A 16,030-nucleotide genomic window follows, 5' to 3' on the forward strand; every position below is an offset into this window, starting at 1 on the left:
CCCCCAGTTGGGAACTGCTGATCAGGTTCACAGTTTTACTTGTGATGTCACAGAAGCAGCAGCAGATGCTCTTGGGACCCTGTAAAGCGAATATTGTTCTCCTGCCTCGTTCTGCTCTGGCCCAAGCCCCAGCTGGCAGAGGAAGGGGTGGGAGAAAAGCTTTCATCTGTATAGGAGGCAGCAGAGGCTAACCCTGGGTATAGGGCTCATGAGTATTCACGAGACTGAGGGACCCTGAGACTTTAGGCGGGGCCTTCCTGCCTGGCCCTGGCTTATCAGTGTAGCAGCCATGGGGAGGTTGCCCATCCTGTTGTCTCCATCCCTGTGATGGGTCTGTTGTGACAGCTGGACAACACACGGAGTACCATAGGCAGACCAGTGATTGGCATGTCCTTAAGTGGCAGTTGAGCGTTCCCTCAACATTGGCAGGACAGGAGTGAGGGCAGGGAGCGTGATGGCTGGTGGCCACCCTAGCTCACTCCTGCTGTTGAGCCATTCTCTCTGGCCAGCCCCAGATGTGCCTTGCGGTTAACCAGGGAGTTTAGAGGATGAACCCTGGGGTCTTTTCTCCAGACAGCATAATAAACTAGTCCTTGCCATATCCAGTAACCCCCTAAGACAGGTTCTGGTGTTGTAAGTACAACTCTTGTCTGTCTCCCACCTTTTCCAGCGATGGTTGGATGTCCTGGGCTGTAACCTTTCTAGACCGACTTTTAATCTGGCTCGGGATCCGCAGGGACTAGATCTTCAGCGGTTTCTCCTGGACACCACAGCGCTCACCACCAGAGATTTTCTCAAGGTGCAGTTTAAACCTGTTTCCTCAGGCCCGTGCCTCAGAGTCACAGCAAAGGAGTTTTTGCCTCGTTCTTCCACTGGGTATGGAGATTTCAGCCCAAAGCCAGAGCTGGCACTTCCTGTAGGTGACCTGGGGGGATGACTGGGTTGGGGACATGACCAGGCTGGCGCCCTCTCTGGTAGTGGTGCAATCCCGAGTCCAAGTCGACAGCATTCCTTGAACTTTCTTACGTTAGAGGTCCTTGTGACCATCTGATGGGAGTTGGTCCCTATGGCCCCCGCAAAAGCACAATTTTGAAGACTTCATAGACAGGCCCTCCATGGCATCACAGCATCCAGAGGTGCTGTTCACACAGGTGCAGTGTGAAGGGTGCCCCCTAGAGGTGTGCCATGAAGGAGCCTATTCACCAGTCATCCCAAGGCCCCCTTCTGGGCCTTCAGGATCCTCGGTGAAAACCCCTGAAGGATGGCTTTCCACCCTGGTCACAGGACCCTGGGTTGCCACTTCCTTCACTGGGCCACCTGGGCTTTGCCTTTCTCCTGCTTCCGTTCTACCCACCGTCCTTTCCCTCTTATGGAACACTTCTCTGGCGTCCCCGCTCACTTGCAGTCTCACTTTCCCTCACCACCAGAACACGTAGGTTCTGATCGTTTTGCATTGCCAAGAATGTAGGACTCACCTCAGGTACTTTAAGTTTTCCTCCCTGTTGCTCTAATGCTGCTCCTATCTGAGCAGGTGCGTGAAGTGCAGACCAGAGCCCCCAGCACAGTTATGCGGGTGGTTCATCAAGGTGAGTGAGGTCCCCCGGGGCTGGGCAGTGCACACCTCTCTGGAGGTATCCTCGATGCCTCTGGCAGGGTGGCTGTTCTCAAGAAAATAGTTTTCCTATTTTCTGAGAACATTTGAGAACTCTCAGAGCCCCCTGAGGGACTTATGTGTAAGTTGATGCCACTCCATTCTCATGACAGGCGTTTCCCAACTTGTAAATGACTGTGCTCCCAAGTCAGTCTTCTGAAATGGGGCCACATTTTGGGAAGAAACAAGGCAGCTGGTGCTCTCCCCACACTATGGGGCCACTTTCGCCCGTAGTAAAGCTGTGATGTGTTAGAGAACCTTTGTGGTTTGGTTGGGGAAAGTCCTATTGCCTTGGAGTCATGGGAAACCTATGGCCAAGGAAAAGACTTTCCCAGAGCAGCAGGAGATGGGCAGAGGCCGCCTGGGCCAGCGGAGGCCCCTGGAGTGCTTCGGACCTCAGGCTCCATGAGGCCCCTGGGAGAGCCCAGCTTCTGCTCCTGTCTCCACCAGCGCCTTGCCGGCAGCCTTGAAACTGGTCTCGTGGCCTCTCAAGTCTTGGCCTCTCCACCTGTGCAGGAAACCTAATAAAGCTTTCTGAGAGCACTTCAAATGTTTTCAGGAGAACGTGTCACAGTGTGGCATTGCCCTGAGCGCCCCCTCACCACAGGGAGTGGCTAAGCACGGCAGCACACAGCCCCATGTGGTCCTTCGGGCCCCCACAGAAGTCCGTGTGTCCTCTGGCCTCTCCCTGTCTCTCTCTTGGCAGCTTCGTCAGAGGGACTAATCAGTTAACTGGAAATTTCAGGAGTGTGTAGGAAGAACGCAGCTTGGGCACCGAATCATCTTCTCACCCCATCCCTGCCCAAACACTAGCTAGGGAGCAAGGAAGACGAATGTCCCTTCCTGTTCCCCGACTGAAAAGTGATGAGACAATTACAGGACAGCACATAGCAGTTACTCAAGAAATGTTCGTTTCCTCAGGTTACCCAGGCTCTGCAAAGAGGGTGGAGGGGGAATCCTTCAGACTTAAAGGCCATTCAGGCGAAGGGCAGAGCCGTATTGTTAGGGGTGCATCCTTGGGCAGTGCTTCCTCTAAGTCAGGAGAGTGGCTCCTTTCAGAAGGAGGGGAGGCTGTGATGGGCGTGGTCGCATGGACAGGCTTCTGGAGTTGGCTCCTTGACTTAGGTGGTGGTTACAACAAAGTTTTTGCACTTTTATCCGTGTTGTATTTTACAATAAAGATTTCTTTATTTTCTGCTTTTTTCCTTCCTCATTCTCCTTACTGCATAAATACAGAGAGCCAGGCAGAGCCTTACACTTGGGACACGTTGTGGGCAGTGGTGCCGGCACCCCAAGCACCTGACCTCAGGCCGATGTCTGGAGGATGTGGAGGTGAGGGCAGGACCCTGGAAGCCGTTCAGCGTGTGGTCCCCATGGAGGCTGAGGGTGGCAGCAGCAGCAGCAGTGAAAGGAAAGTGGGCAGATTTTTTCTCGAAGTGAACCTCTGCTTGTCCTGCTGGGTCATGCTCTGCTGAGAGGGAGGGCAGCGTGGCTGTCTCCTGAATAGCGTAGAAGATGGTAGTTGTTTTTACTTTGAGGGCTGCCCTTTCCCAGCTTCTGAGACCCGGGTCCTGCTGCTCCGTAGGCCTTGCCTACACCACACATGGTGTGGTTCCGAAGGAGAAACAATGCCTTCACCTATGAAACACCTATGCCCTGGGCTGGCATGGAGGAGCGAGGGAACAGAGAAGGAGAGGACCTCAACTAGAAACCAGCACTAGAAAACGGGGTGCTTGCTGCGGCTTCTGTGGTTCTGAGGAGCCTGCCTTGCATGGGATGAAAATGTCAAATGCTTACAGGTAACATTAGGCTAAGGATGTACGTTTCAAAGTAGCCTGGCAAGACGTTCAAACCATCCAGTGCAAGGTTCCCAGCCAGGAGCAGCTTCTGCAGTGAGTCCGCCTCTTCCCAGACCCTGTCAGCTGTGTGACTTAGGTTTTCATCCAGTCGAAGCAGGGTACCAAAACCTGTCAGGGGTCACACCTCCTCCTATTGATGCAGGTCCTGGGACCAGCTCATCTTCAGGAGCCCCGGCAGGGAGCGCCTGTATCAGAAGGGATCCAAGTCAGGCTTGGGGGCTGGCACACCTGCCCTTGGAATTCAAACATGCTTGACCTCCCACTTTCCAAGAGAGTCTGTTAGGCTCACAAGTTTTCTTTAATGGGGTTAGTTTGCTTAGTATTAAGGTTACCAGCCAGAAATGTGTCCTGCTTCACGACAACACGTCTACACCCAAGCACCTCAAAGGAGTCTCGCAAGGCCCTGTCACGTGGAAGGCTCTGCCTTGTATATAGGTCCGAATACACCATCCTGCCTCCTGAGTTTCCCTACAGCACATCATGGATTTCCCCTGCCCTTTGCTTCTGCTCTGTCTTCTCTGGGGCCGGACTGTGGACAACCACATGACAAAAGCCTGACATTCATCTGCCCCACCAGATTGGCAAGAGGTAGTCCTGGTGAGCAAATGAAGACCTCTAGCGGGCTCAGAAACCGTTCCCTATTCCCCCAAACTTTTTCTGACCACAAGACCCGAGACTGCTCCGTGGTACAGGCATCCTCAATGTGTTTGGGAAGGATGCAGTGTTTGCAAATACATGAAATCCAGCGCAATGGGCTTTTCCATTGTTATACTCAACACTAAAGGGGATCTTCTTGAGAAGGATCCGTTTTGCCCATCTTCAAAGCCAGGGCAAGGCAAAAGGACTTAATGTGACACAGCTCAAGCCTGATGAGCAGTGACACGTCTTCACGCTGCACCCGCTGATTATCATGGCTGAACACGACATTCACTCTCACAGGACTTCTCAGGTCAGGTACTCACGTTCACTGTGTCTTTTCCGGGGAGAGGGAGTAAAATGATTACCTTAGTACTCAGATTAATAACAAGAATCCAAAAGTAGGCTGTCAACCACAGGGAAGGTCCTTAACTGGCTTAACGTGGCCGAGGGTTCAGTGCTGACTATTCAACAAAATATGAAATGACTCTTTCCGCTGTGGCCTTTTCCCACATTGTTCTCTCTTGGCCTGGGTGTCACCAAAAGGATTCAGCTCTCTATACACAGAGGAGGGAATGCCAACCTTTATTTACACTTGGGTTCAAGTTCAGAACTGCCATCTTAGTATAGCAAGGCAAAAAAAGCACAGATCCTGAGACCAAGGTTCAGATTCCCACATAAGCCTATTAACCGTGTGACAACCAGCAAATGTTACCCAGCTTCTTCAGTAAAGTGGGAAGAGTGTCACCCCAGCTTCCAGCGGCCGTTACAGCTGCCTCTGCCCCCAGCTGCCACCCTGGGCACCACCCTGCAGGCAGCTGGGCTGAGAGAACATGGGCCTCCAGGTCTCAGCCCTGCTGGTTAGGGTGGGACTCAGGGAGTTATTGAACCTCTGAGGAAGCCCCTAACCCCAAAATTCTCCAAAGGCAAGAAGCAGGAACTCGAACTGGTGCAAGGGCTAAGTGAGAAAAACTAAACATAGGTGCTCAATAAATACTAGTTATTTATAAGTCTTGCCCAGGACAGGGACGGAGGGCCTCTGTCACAGGTGTTGAATTCTGACACTAGCTCTGAGGGAGCTAGTGCAATACTCTTGCGATACTCTTGCCTGGACCCCTTTTCATTTGATTGGTGGGATAAATAACATCATTTAAAAAATCATTTACTTAATACTCATCCTAAAACCCACCCGAACACTAAATATGCACATTTATACTAAGTGCGTGCGTGTATGTGTGTGTACATACACGCAGAAACCACGAGGTAGTTTAGATCACCATGAAAAAATCAATACTTTCCCTAATTCTCTGCCACAGAGTGGTAACCAATGACTGCACGATAGCTACTTAAAATTATTGGTTAAATGAAAACCAAAAAATTCCAGGAGAATATAACAATTACAAGTAAATAGTAAATACAACTGTATTTTAATTTCTTGGTCTCGGAAAACTAGGCTGTGACCGCTTTAAATTAATGGTCCAAGTTATATGTATTTCCTTTAATACAGAAGGACATAGCCTTCCGGTATCTATACAACTTACTAAGTAGTCTCAATAGATTCTATTTTACAGCTTGCTTTACTCTCCATGCTTTTGCGGAAGATTCAATACAATCTCTATGTACATGTTTTAAACATTATTTCTGAACTACATTTGGAATTCCTTAAATAAAAAAATAATCACCATTCTCCACCTTCTCGGGAAAGTGCCAGACTAACGCCTGACCAGAACTGCTGCTCTCTAGCATCTGGAGAAATCCTTATTCCCACACCACCCCCAGGCCGAAAAAGTGCAATGAATTCAAACTACATGGGAAAAAGCAACATCTATTGTTCTTATCTTCCCCACAGCAAAAAAAGTCTCTTTATAGGTATGCCAGTGCTGTTTTAATTTGCCAGGGAAATAGGGCTCTCTCAAGCCAGAGCAGGAAAATCTTCAGGGTCATCTGGGTTTGGAGCAACATCTTGTGTCTGAAAAAGAAAAGTTTTGAAAGCAACTGTCACTTCACCCATTCCCACTTGGGTGCAGAGCTATGTGAAACACGGTGCCCACTCCCCCTCAGGGGATGAGCTAATGGGGTAGGGGTAGCGGCCCAAACATTGAGGGAGAGAGGGTCCCAGGGGGAAGAGAAGAGTGGCAGGGTCACTCTAAGTGAGGCCCTGCTCTGAGCTGCAGCCACAGACCCCGAAGAGGGGACATGGAAGGGTGCCTCTCCCTCCTCTGACCCGCTCCCATCCCTGTTGCAGAATGGCTGGCAGTGCCTCCTGGCCACCCCCGGCCCTCCCTCCCACAGATCCTTACTGAGTGACCCTTTTTGTATCTGGCACTTCCTTCATCCAATAAATATGGAGGATATTTATTGGATAAATTTGCTCCATGTAGCAAAAAAAAAATTTGCTACATGGAGATATAAGGATGATTAAAGACAGTCCTGCCCTCGGGGAGCTCACAAAGTTGGGGGGGAAACATACTGGTAAGTTCAGTAACAGATGGCCTGGGAATGGGGGCCCACAGTCAGGGCATCCAATGCAATTTGGCGGCCAAGTACACATCACAGTCACATCATGGCCAAGTACACATCACAGTCAAGTAATGTTTTCTAGAAGAGAAGGTTCTCCCAGAGATAAGCCTCAATGAATAAGCAAAAAGAACAGAATCCCGAAACAATGCGAGTGTGAAGGCTGTTAGAAGCTGGAAGAGCCCAGGTGGGCGGCAGGTTCGAGGACCGGATCACCACACTGCACACGCGGTGGCAGAGCTCTGCTATGGGAAAGGAGTGGATATATATTTTCTATTCCCAGAATAGTTCCTTTTTCCAACGTGGCCTCAAATGTACCCAGAAAAAACACTCTTGTGTTTTTGCTCTTGTTTAAGTATAACAGACTAGTTTCTCCTCCCAGGGGCTGCTCCCTGGAGTAAGGGAATCAGGCAGCAAAAGGAACATTTCCAAGACCAGCCACAGAGAAGGGGCTGCGCCTCTTCCATCATCACAAGGGCGGCATGGCGGCCTGTGCTGGCCACCGGGCCTTGTGCCCAACTCCCACTCAACAGGTGTTTGTTCAAAAAACATTTACGAAGCACCTACTACAGCTTACATTGCGCTAGGCACTGGGGAAACCATCATGTCCCCTGGAGACAGCAGACACGGATCAACAACTGCACCAGCGAGAATACAATTACAAATACAGATGGTGCTTCAAAGAAAATAAGGACTCTGACTTGGTCTGGAAGACTTCTCTGAGAAAGGGAGGTTGGAGGATCTATTCTAGGTAAACAGGCAAAGGGGTGGGAGAAGGGCCAGCAGGTACAAAGGCCCCGTAGGGTAAGGAACATGCTTGTCTGTTCTAGAAGTAGAGCAGTGTTGGCTGAAGAGTGGGAAAGAATGGTTTGAAGCGAAAAGGTGGCCTTGAAGCTGTAGGAAGGATTTTGTCTGCCCTGAAAGCATCAGGGCCCAGGGCAGATGATCAGACCATGGTAAGCAACCGTCAGTTGATCTAATTCAATCCCAAGCCTGGGGATCTTATCTGATGCAGATGTGTGAATTTTTCTCCAGCTCTGAACGTGCATTCATGGCAGGCATCGAACTTCCCTGGAGACCCTGGAGGCCAGGGCTATACAATGGTCTGTATCCAACTGATGTCCATCATGCTACCATGACCGTTCCAAACACTCCAACATCAGACCCACACTAGACAGAGGAGGAAGAACCTCCTCTATCTAGACAAGGCAGAACCTGATGATCTTCCAAAATTAGACTATGTAGGCCCAGGGCATCTTCATCCTCTCACTTCAGAAAACCATCCAGGGTTTAGAATATAAACACTGGGCTTCCCTGGTGGCGCAGTGGTTGAGAGTCCGCCTGACGATGCAGGGGACACGGGTTCGTGCCCCGGTCCGGGAAGATCCCACATGCTGCAGAGCGGCTGGGCCCGTGAGCCATGGCCGCTGAGCCTGCGTGTCCGGAGCCTGTGCTCCGCGGCGGGAGAGGCCACAACAGTGAGAGGCCCACGTACCATAAAAAAAAAAAAAGAATATAAACACTCACCACCACTTCTGCTCTGGGTCCATAGTTTTCTGCCCTTCTGATCCTTCCCCGGCCTCCCCGCGTGCCACCTCTGGCTCCGCGCCCGGGACGAGGGAGGTTACCAAAATTAATCTCCAGCTGGGATGTGATGTCATTGGCCGCTTTCCGGAAAACGTGGGCATCATCCTCATAGTCATCCTTTACCAACTGAAACACAGTTACAGCATCAAACACAGAACATACACGTGGCCGTCTCCATGGACACTCACTGGGCCGGGCTCTGGGCAGGGGAAGATGCTGCTGCTCTGCTTCCAGCCAGGTGGGTTCTGCACATTTTTGAAGCCACAAGTTCTCATACTCACCGTCCTTTTTTTTTGAATTGGAGTGTAGTTGATTTACAATGCTGTGTTAGTTTCTGCTGTAACAGCAAAGTCAGTCAGCCATACATATACATATATCCACTATTTTTTAGACTCTATTCCCATATGGGTCATCACAGAGTATCGAACAGAGTTCCCTGTGCTACAAGGTAGGTTCTTATTAGTTGTCCATTTTATACATAGTAGTGTCTCACAGTCTTAATTCAAACATTTTTGAACTTACCGTTACTTCAAGTGAGACCAAATTTCTATCAGTTTAGTGGGTTAAGATGTAAGATTTGACATGACTAACAGTAATCATTTAAATGTTTTATATCGAATAAGTGTATTTTGCTGAGATTGAAAAGTTTTAGTTTCTGCCTTTTGTTTTATTTCTTCACAGATGCTACTTTGATAAATAAGGAAAATCACCTTCCTAGAATAGAGCTTGATGGAGAAACTTCTTTCAACATGGGTGCTGACTGTACAAATAACATATGTTAAAAACTGGATGATATATAATAAACAACTCTGACTCAAAATATATGGAAAGGATAGAACAACAGTATGATTTATCTGAGGGTTGCTACCAAGGCTGCATAAAGAACTCAAGCTGCTTTTGAAGAACTGCTCTAGTTCAAATTCTTTGAGAAAGTACATTTTATTGTAAGAGGTCAAATAAGTTCTACCTCTTGTTAAAAGAACACTGTATTAAATAAAACTCCTTCAAATTTGATTTGGCTTCAATTCCTAACCATGAATGAAACAAAGAAGAACTCTCACTTTTAAGTAAAATATAAACCTACAGAAAATATGCCAGTGATCGTAGATGAGACTCTCCCAAGTGCTGTAAGGTTAAACATCCCTACAGCTTGTCCAGAAAATGGAATCACATTTCCCTGAGCACATCAGTCCCTTTTGGCCATATGTTCATTTCAGGTTTCACATTTAACACTTGTGTCCCCTTCAAAGTTTCAGATTAAAATAAATCAAAGGCCTCAGATGGGCTCTCAAAGCTAAAAAGATGAAGGAAAGAACAATTCAGGAACAATGGCACTCTGGCAACAAGGTAAACACAAAAAATATAAGAGGCAAAATGATAACTACGGCCTGGTTTAGAAAACAACTGGCTGTCTGTGCCTCAGCAGAGAACGGCAGCCTTCCCAGTAAGACGGGACAACTTGCAGTGGAAGCAAAGGGAGCGAATAGTCAGGCCAAGGTGCTTTAAGGTCCCAGCTCTCTTCGTAGGCTACTGTTTGGTCTGAACTTTGCAAAGAACAGAGCTCCACGCAAACAAGAGGTGTTATTCTAGTGCTTTCGTCTCTTAGGGTACTCAGAACAAAGTCAGTGACACCAATCACTTCCGGGACTAGTGATTTGGCTTCTGTTGCTTTAAGAAAAATTCCTGGCTAAAATCATCAACGCCATAAGATTAATAAGTATGCCAAAGATGTGTGCTTTACTGACACCAAGCTCGATGACTCAGCAGCTAACACAGTTGCTTCAAAGATTCCAGGAGACCTCTCTCTGGAGCCAGGGAGGATGAATCTGGTGTGGATTAAGGAAGAGCAGCTTCTATTTTTACCTAACATGTCAGCTGCACATTTCAAATCCTGACAGCACAATTGTTTTAGGCAAAGCTTTATTTACAGTGCCCCAGAACAAAAAAGAAGAAAATGGATAGAAAAAAAAACAAACAACTAGCTGATGGACTTGTAAAAAGGCCTCACTCGTATGTGTACAAAAAGCCATTTCTAGTGGAAAAGCTAAAAACTTATTAGACTCGGGCTTCCCTGGTGGCGCAGTGGTTGAGAGTCCGCCTGCCCATACAGGGGACACGGGTTCGTGCCCTGGTCCGGGAAGATCCCACATGCCGTGGAGCGGCTGGGCCCGTGAGCCATGGCCGCTGAGCCTGTGTGTCCGGAGCCTGTGCTCTGCAGCAGGAGAGGCCACAACAGTGAGAGGCCTGCGTACCGCAAAACAAACAAACAAACAAAAAACGTACTAGACTCCAAGAGCTTGGACTGACTGAAACAGGAGTTAGGAGGGGATCCTGTATCATAAATGACCCCCTAGGGAAACTATTCATTCAAAGAATATAACTAACCAAAGTGTAAATGGGAACAAATACAAATCTACATAGTACAAAACTCCTGAGTTTCAAATGGAAAATCAATGAATATCCAGCAGAGAGGAAGGGTGCTCACTACCGTCATCGACACAGAGACTGGTATCAAGATAAATAGCTGTGACGGAATGAAACAAAATCTAAATTTTAAAATTAGAATGATTCAGTGTACCCTTCCTTAAGTTCAGCAGCTTAAATAGAATGTGATTAAACAACTCTCTGACTAGCCTTATCAATATCTGCTGGAAGATATTTTCAAAGCTGAAGCCGCCAATGAAGAGCTGAACATAAACCTTGGAAAATCAGGACCACAAAGACAGAGGAACGCACAAGCAGTTCCAACAGGATAGCTGGCCACAGCAGCAGTGCCCGACGGTGCTGCCAGGTGCTTCAGGGCTCCTCTGGTGAGTTTCTGCGGAGGGAGCGGAGCTGCTACAATAACACAAAAAAGGCTTCACCCAACCCTGACCAGTTAAAAATGATCAACTATTAAGAATTAGAACTGTGAAAAAAACCCCACTGAATCACTTTGCTATACACCTGAAACTAACGAAATATTGTAAATCAACTATACTTAAACTTAAAAAAAAAAAAAAAAGAATTAGAACTGAAGGTAATCTAATCATGAGAATGCAGAGTAGTTATCCTCCGAAATGGATTCAGGAAACATTCTGTGCCTCTCTTCTGACACAAAATTGACATGCAACTAAAACATACAGTATGTGCACAGCCTTTGCACAGTTCTGGAGGGAGCAGAAAGAGCACTGTCACTATAACTGCTTTGGATTAAGTATTAATGGGTCAATTTTTTCAATTTTTTTTCTCAATAAGCAATAAAAATACAGTAAAATTAGGCACACATAATCTCTGATTACTTTTAGGTTGAAACTGGAATGTCAACTACTAATGTTCCATTTTTAAAATAGAAGTGGAAAAGCCCAATTCGTTTCCAATAAGGTAACAGTGAAGATCACCTCTAGATACAAAACATCATGCTTACATCATCTCTGTATTTAGACTTGTGTATCACCACTGCTTTGGAAGGGACAGTGGACTCAGGTTTCCGGATGTTAAATTCAGGCTTTGGTCTGGTCTGTTCTTGAAGATTTTTCCACTCATCTAGGGTCATCTCTTGAACTTGAGTTTCTTCTTCTACCTCCAACTCAGGAACTCTATAAAGAAGTATAATCATAAAGAATAATTTCTGATAGGTCTGAAATGTCTACTTTCTCAAAGAGAAAGTCATAACCATTAGGTTAACGTACTTTCACGGTTCTGTATCTTAAATTTAAATAGGGTAAGAAAATCTTTGAACCATAAGCTTCCTTATTTTATTTTCATCATGTTATGCCGCCACTGCCAACTGAAGGTAATTCCTGTCTGTGTTCAAAGCAGTCTTTGAACAACGGGAGCGTCACCATCCCAATGACATTAATATTATACTTCACCACCAGGCACTCCCTTCCCCTGTGACATTACACACAAAAAGAGATAGGCAATTGTAGAAACAAATGGGAGAAGTAACTGAGACAAAACACATGTAAGGAGACCACGAACGGAGGTTACAAACAACGGGTCACAAATATGTACTCTTGTAAATATCCTCCTTAAATTCATGAATTCTTAAAACAGAAGGCAGACATATAGAACAATGGAATAGAATTCAAAGTCCAGAAATAAGCCCTCACATTTATGAGCAATTAATTTTTTTTGATCAGGGTGCCAAAGACCATTCTTTCGCACTTGGATATTTAGTTTTCCCAGCCCCGTTTGTTGAAAAGACTGTTCTTTCTCCTTTGAATTAAGTTGGACTTCTCACACCATAAATATAAGAGCTAAAAGTATAAAACTCTTAGAAGACAACAGAGGCATAAACCTTGGATTAAGCAATGGTATCTTACGTATGACATCAAAAGCACAAGCAACAAAAGAAAAAGTAAATAAACTGGACATCACCAAAATTGAAAATTTTTGTGCTGTAAAAGGACACCATCAAGAAAGTGAAGAGACAGCTCGTAGAATGAGAGAAAATATTTGCAAATCATATATATATCTAATAAGAGACTTAGATCTAGAATACATAAAGGACTCATAACTCAAAAAAATAAATGATACAACTAAAAAATGTGCATTTGTCAAAACAATGAATGTACACTTGTTTTTGTACATTTCACAATAAATAAATTTTATATCAGTTTAGGTGGTGGGTATAGGTGTTCACTGTAAAATTCTTTAAACTTGGCTGTGTTTGAAATTTTTCATAATGAAATGTTGGAAAAATACTAATATTAAAACATATACCAAACATACATTTGGCAAAAATATAAAAAGACAGTAAATTTTGTAATGCCAAATACTGGAAACAACCCAAAATCATCTGGAGAGGAATTTGTTGGAAAAATTATGTATATCAAACATGAATATTAAGCAGCTAAAAAGAAATGAGAAATACATAAATTGCTATGGAGCACCTCCTGGATATACTGATGAAAAAGCAAGGTGGAATGTCTGTTACCATTCACCTAAGAAATAAGGAGACATACAAATATATATACATATAGGTTTAAAAAAAAAAATCATAATACAAACCAGGGAAAGAACAGGGATAGCAGCTATTTGGAAAATATCATGTTTTAACAGATTGTACTTTGGAAACATTTAAATATTTTACATAAATAAATAAATCTATAAAACAGATTTAAATTAAAATTCAATCTCTAAAATTTGGAAGCAAAATTCATCAAATTAGCCTAATTGTTTATCAAGTTGGTGATGAAAGCATCAGAAAAAAGCTATTTAAAGTGCCTTTAAATACAAATTTATAATTCTTCATCTCTCTGTATATAACTTTTTAATAATCGTATTATTGGAGGTAGTGTTGGTAATATTATTTGTTACCGTCGTGTGTGCAGCAAATGAGTAATAGTATGATGTTATTGACAACTGGGATTTTCAGCATGGAAGAAAAAGAGAAACAAACTTAAGAAAGTTTAGCTAAAAATTTTGTACTCCTAAATTTCAAATGGAAATATTGAATGAACTCATAATATATTTTAGCTTAAAAATGTGTGTGTGTGTGTGTGTGTGTGTGTGTGTGTGTGTGTGTGTGTGTGTATTCCTCAGCTCTGTCCACTTAAATGTCCTAGAAACAGTTAAGAACCTAGTAGCAGTAAGTAACCCTAGTGCCTAGACTATGGTCTCTAAATACCATATTCTATCTTTTAAAAATTTATTTTACTGGGGCTTCCCTGGTGGTGCAGTGGTTGGGGGTCCGCCTGCCGATGCAGGGGACGCAGGTTCGTGCCCCGGTCTGGGAAGATCCCACATGCCGCGGAGCGGCTGGGCCCGTGAGCCATGGCTGCTGAGCCTGTGCGTCCGGAGCCTGTGCTCCACAACGGGAGAGGCCACAGCAGTGAGAGGCCTGCGTACCGCAAAAAAAAAAAAAATTTATTTTACTGAAGTACAGTTGATTTATACTGTACAGCAAAGTGATTCAGTTATACACAGATATACATTCTTTTTCATATTCTTTTCCATTATGGTTTATTACAGAATATTGAGTAGAGTTCCCTGTGCTATACAACAGTAGGACCTTGTTTATCCATTCTATGTAAAATAGTTTGTATCTACTAATCCCAAACTCCCAATCCATCCTTCCCCAACATCCACTCCACCTTGGCAAACACAAGTCTGTTCTCTATGTCTGTGAGTCTGTTTCTGTTTCATAGATAAGTTTATTTATGTCATAGTTTAGACTCCACATATAAGTGATATCATATGGTTCTAAATACCATATTCTATTAAAGGACTCTGGCTCCCTGGAAAAATGACTCAGTATGAGACGTGAAGTATAGATGATGAGTCTGAAACATGTCTTACTAGAAAGCAAGGAAGCTATCAAAGACCACTGAATGTGTGTAAAAATGATCAAGAATCAACTTGAAGAGGCCCCCTTCAGTCAAAAAATGGATCAGTTTAAGCACAAATAAGCATAAAAACTCAGTGTATTGAAACACATCAGATATGTTTAAATCTCTAAGTTCACAAGGACACTTAAAAAAAGTCACTGGCACCTTTGAAGGATATGAGGGAACCAACTCATTATTCTGGAAATGAGTAAATTAAAAGTAAACCACGCCTTTTATGCATCCTTCATTTCCTAAACAAACTTACACTCAGTTTAATCAACTAGTTCTAGGTAAGCTTTTCTTTACAGATCATCCCAGCTACTTAACTGAAGAAAGAATGATAGAATTAGACCATCACTAATTTGCAGCCCTAATGAATTAATGGATAAAGGCAATGATAGTCAGCAGCCTTCCATAACCTATGAAACAATCTTGCCAAAAAGTTGAACCTGAATTTGATCAAACCTCTGCCTCTCATTATTAATATTCAGGAAATTTTTTTAAAAATATGAAGAACAGAGAAACATGTTGGACTACTCTACAATGCCATGCTGGGACTGGCTTGCACCAAGTCATAACAGCCAGTTGTTAAATTCTCAGGAATTTTGCGAGTTGGCTGTGAAATACAGTTGTTAAAAATTAAATTATAGAAACACATAATTAAATGTTAAAACATGTTTAAATGTTAAAACAAAGGTAATAAATCCTCACAACTCATTATTCCCTAATTATTTCACTACTTTTTGCCTTTTCCTATGCACTTGAAGTTATTTATCTCTATTTTATGTGTATAGTGGATATACTACACAACGATGTACTACCGCACGCATCTTTTCCCACTCTGTGTTCAATGATGTTGCTTTGGTGGTTTTAAATCAGCCATGGTAGGAATATTTACACCACAGAAACTAGCAAGTGCAATAGATCCAGGCTTTTTCATCCCAGAAAACCAGATGTTAAATATTTACCAGCACACCACTGATTACAGGGATGCAATCAATACAATTCTGACTCTGAGAAACTATTTGGACAAATGACCCAGCTTTTTCAACAAATAAATTGCAAGAAAATTAAAAAAAGAGAAGACACATAGATTAAAAGCGACTTAAGGGTAATCAAGATAGTTTGATATTGGCAGAACAATGGAACAGACTATAGAGAAATAGACCCACACATACATGGGTGATTGATTTTCAAATAATGGTTTTCAGTATGCTGGAATAACTAGATGTGCATATGCAAAAATAAAGGAGGGAACGTCTATCCATACCTCACATTGTATATAAAAGTCAACTCAAAATGGACCAAATGTTAATTTTTAAAAATGGATCATAGACCTAAATATAAAACCCCAAATTATAAAACTTATAGGAGAAAACATTTGTGGTATTAGGTTAGGAAAAGATTTCATACCAAAATCATGATCAATGAAAGAACTGATAAATTGAACTTCCTCAAAATTAAAA

General features: G+C 44.1%; 1 protein-coding gene across 1 annotated transcript in view; it reads right to left on the minus strand.

Annotated features, from left to right (window-relative positions):
* Window positions 1-5,556: 5,556 nt before the first annotated feature.
* HABP4 (hyaluronan binding protein 4) overlaps window positions 5,557-16,030 on the minus strand; it is a 35,849-nt gene continuing 25,375 nt past the window's right edge. Inside the window, exons 7-9 of the mRNA XM_024761411.1 lie at window positions 11,657-11,828; window positions 8,191-8,376; window positions 5,557-6,115 (exon numbers count right to left, since the gene is read on the minus strand). Of these exons, the coding sequence (XP_024617179.1) occupies window positions 6,059-6,115; window positions 8,191-8,376; window positions 11,657-11,828 (415 nt within the window). The 3' untranslated portion in view covers window positions 5,557-6,058. The remainder of the gene's footprint in view (window positions 6,116-8,190; window positions 8,377-11,656; window positions 11,829-16,030) is intronic.

This window comes from Neophocaena asiaeorientalis, unplaced genomic scaffold, assembly GCF_003031525.2.
Source record: "Neophocaena asiaeorientalis asiaeorientalis breed wild unplaced genomic scaffold, Neophocaena_asiaeorientalis_V1.1 scaffold247, whole genome shotgun sequence".
Classification (NCBI taxonomy): Eukaryota; Metazoa; Chordata; class Mammalia; order Artiodactyla; family Phocoenidae; genus Neophocaena; species Neophocaena asiaeorientalis.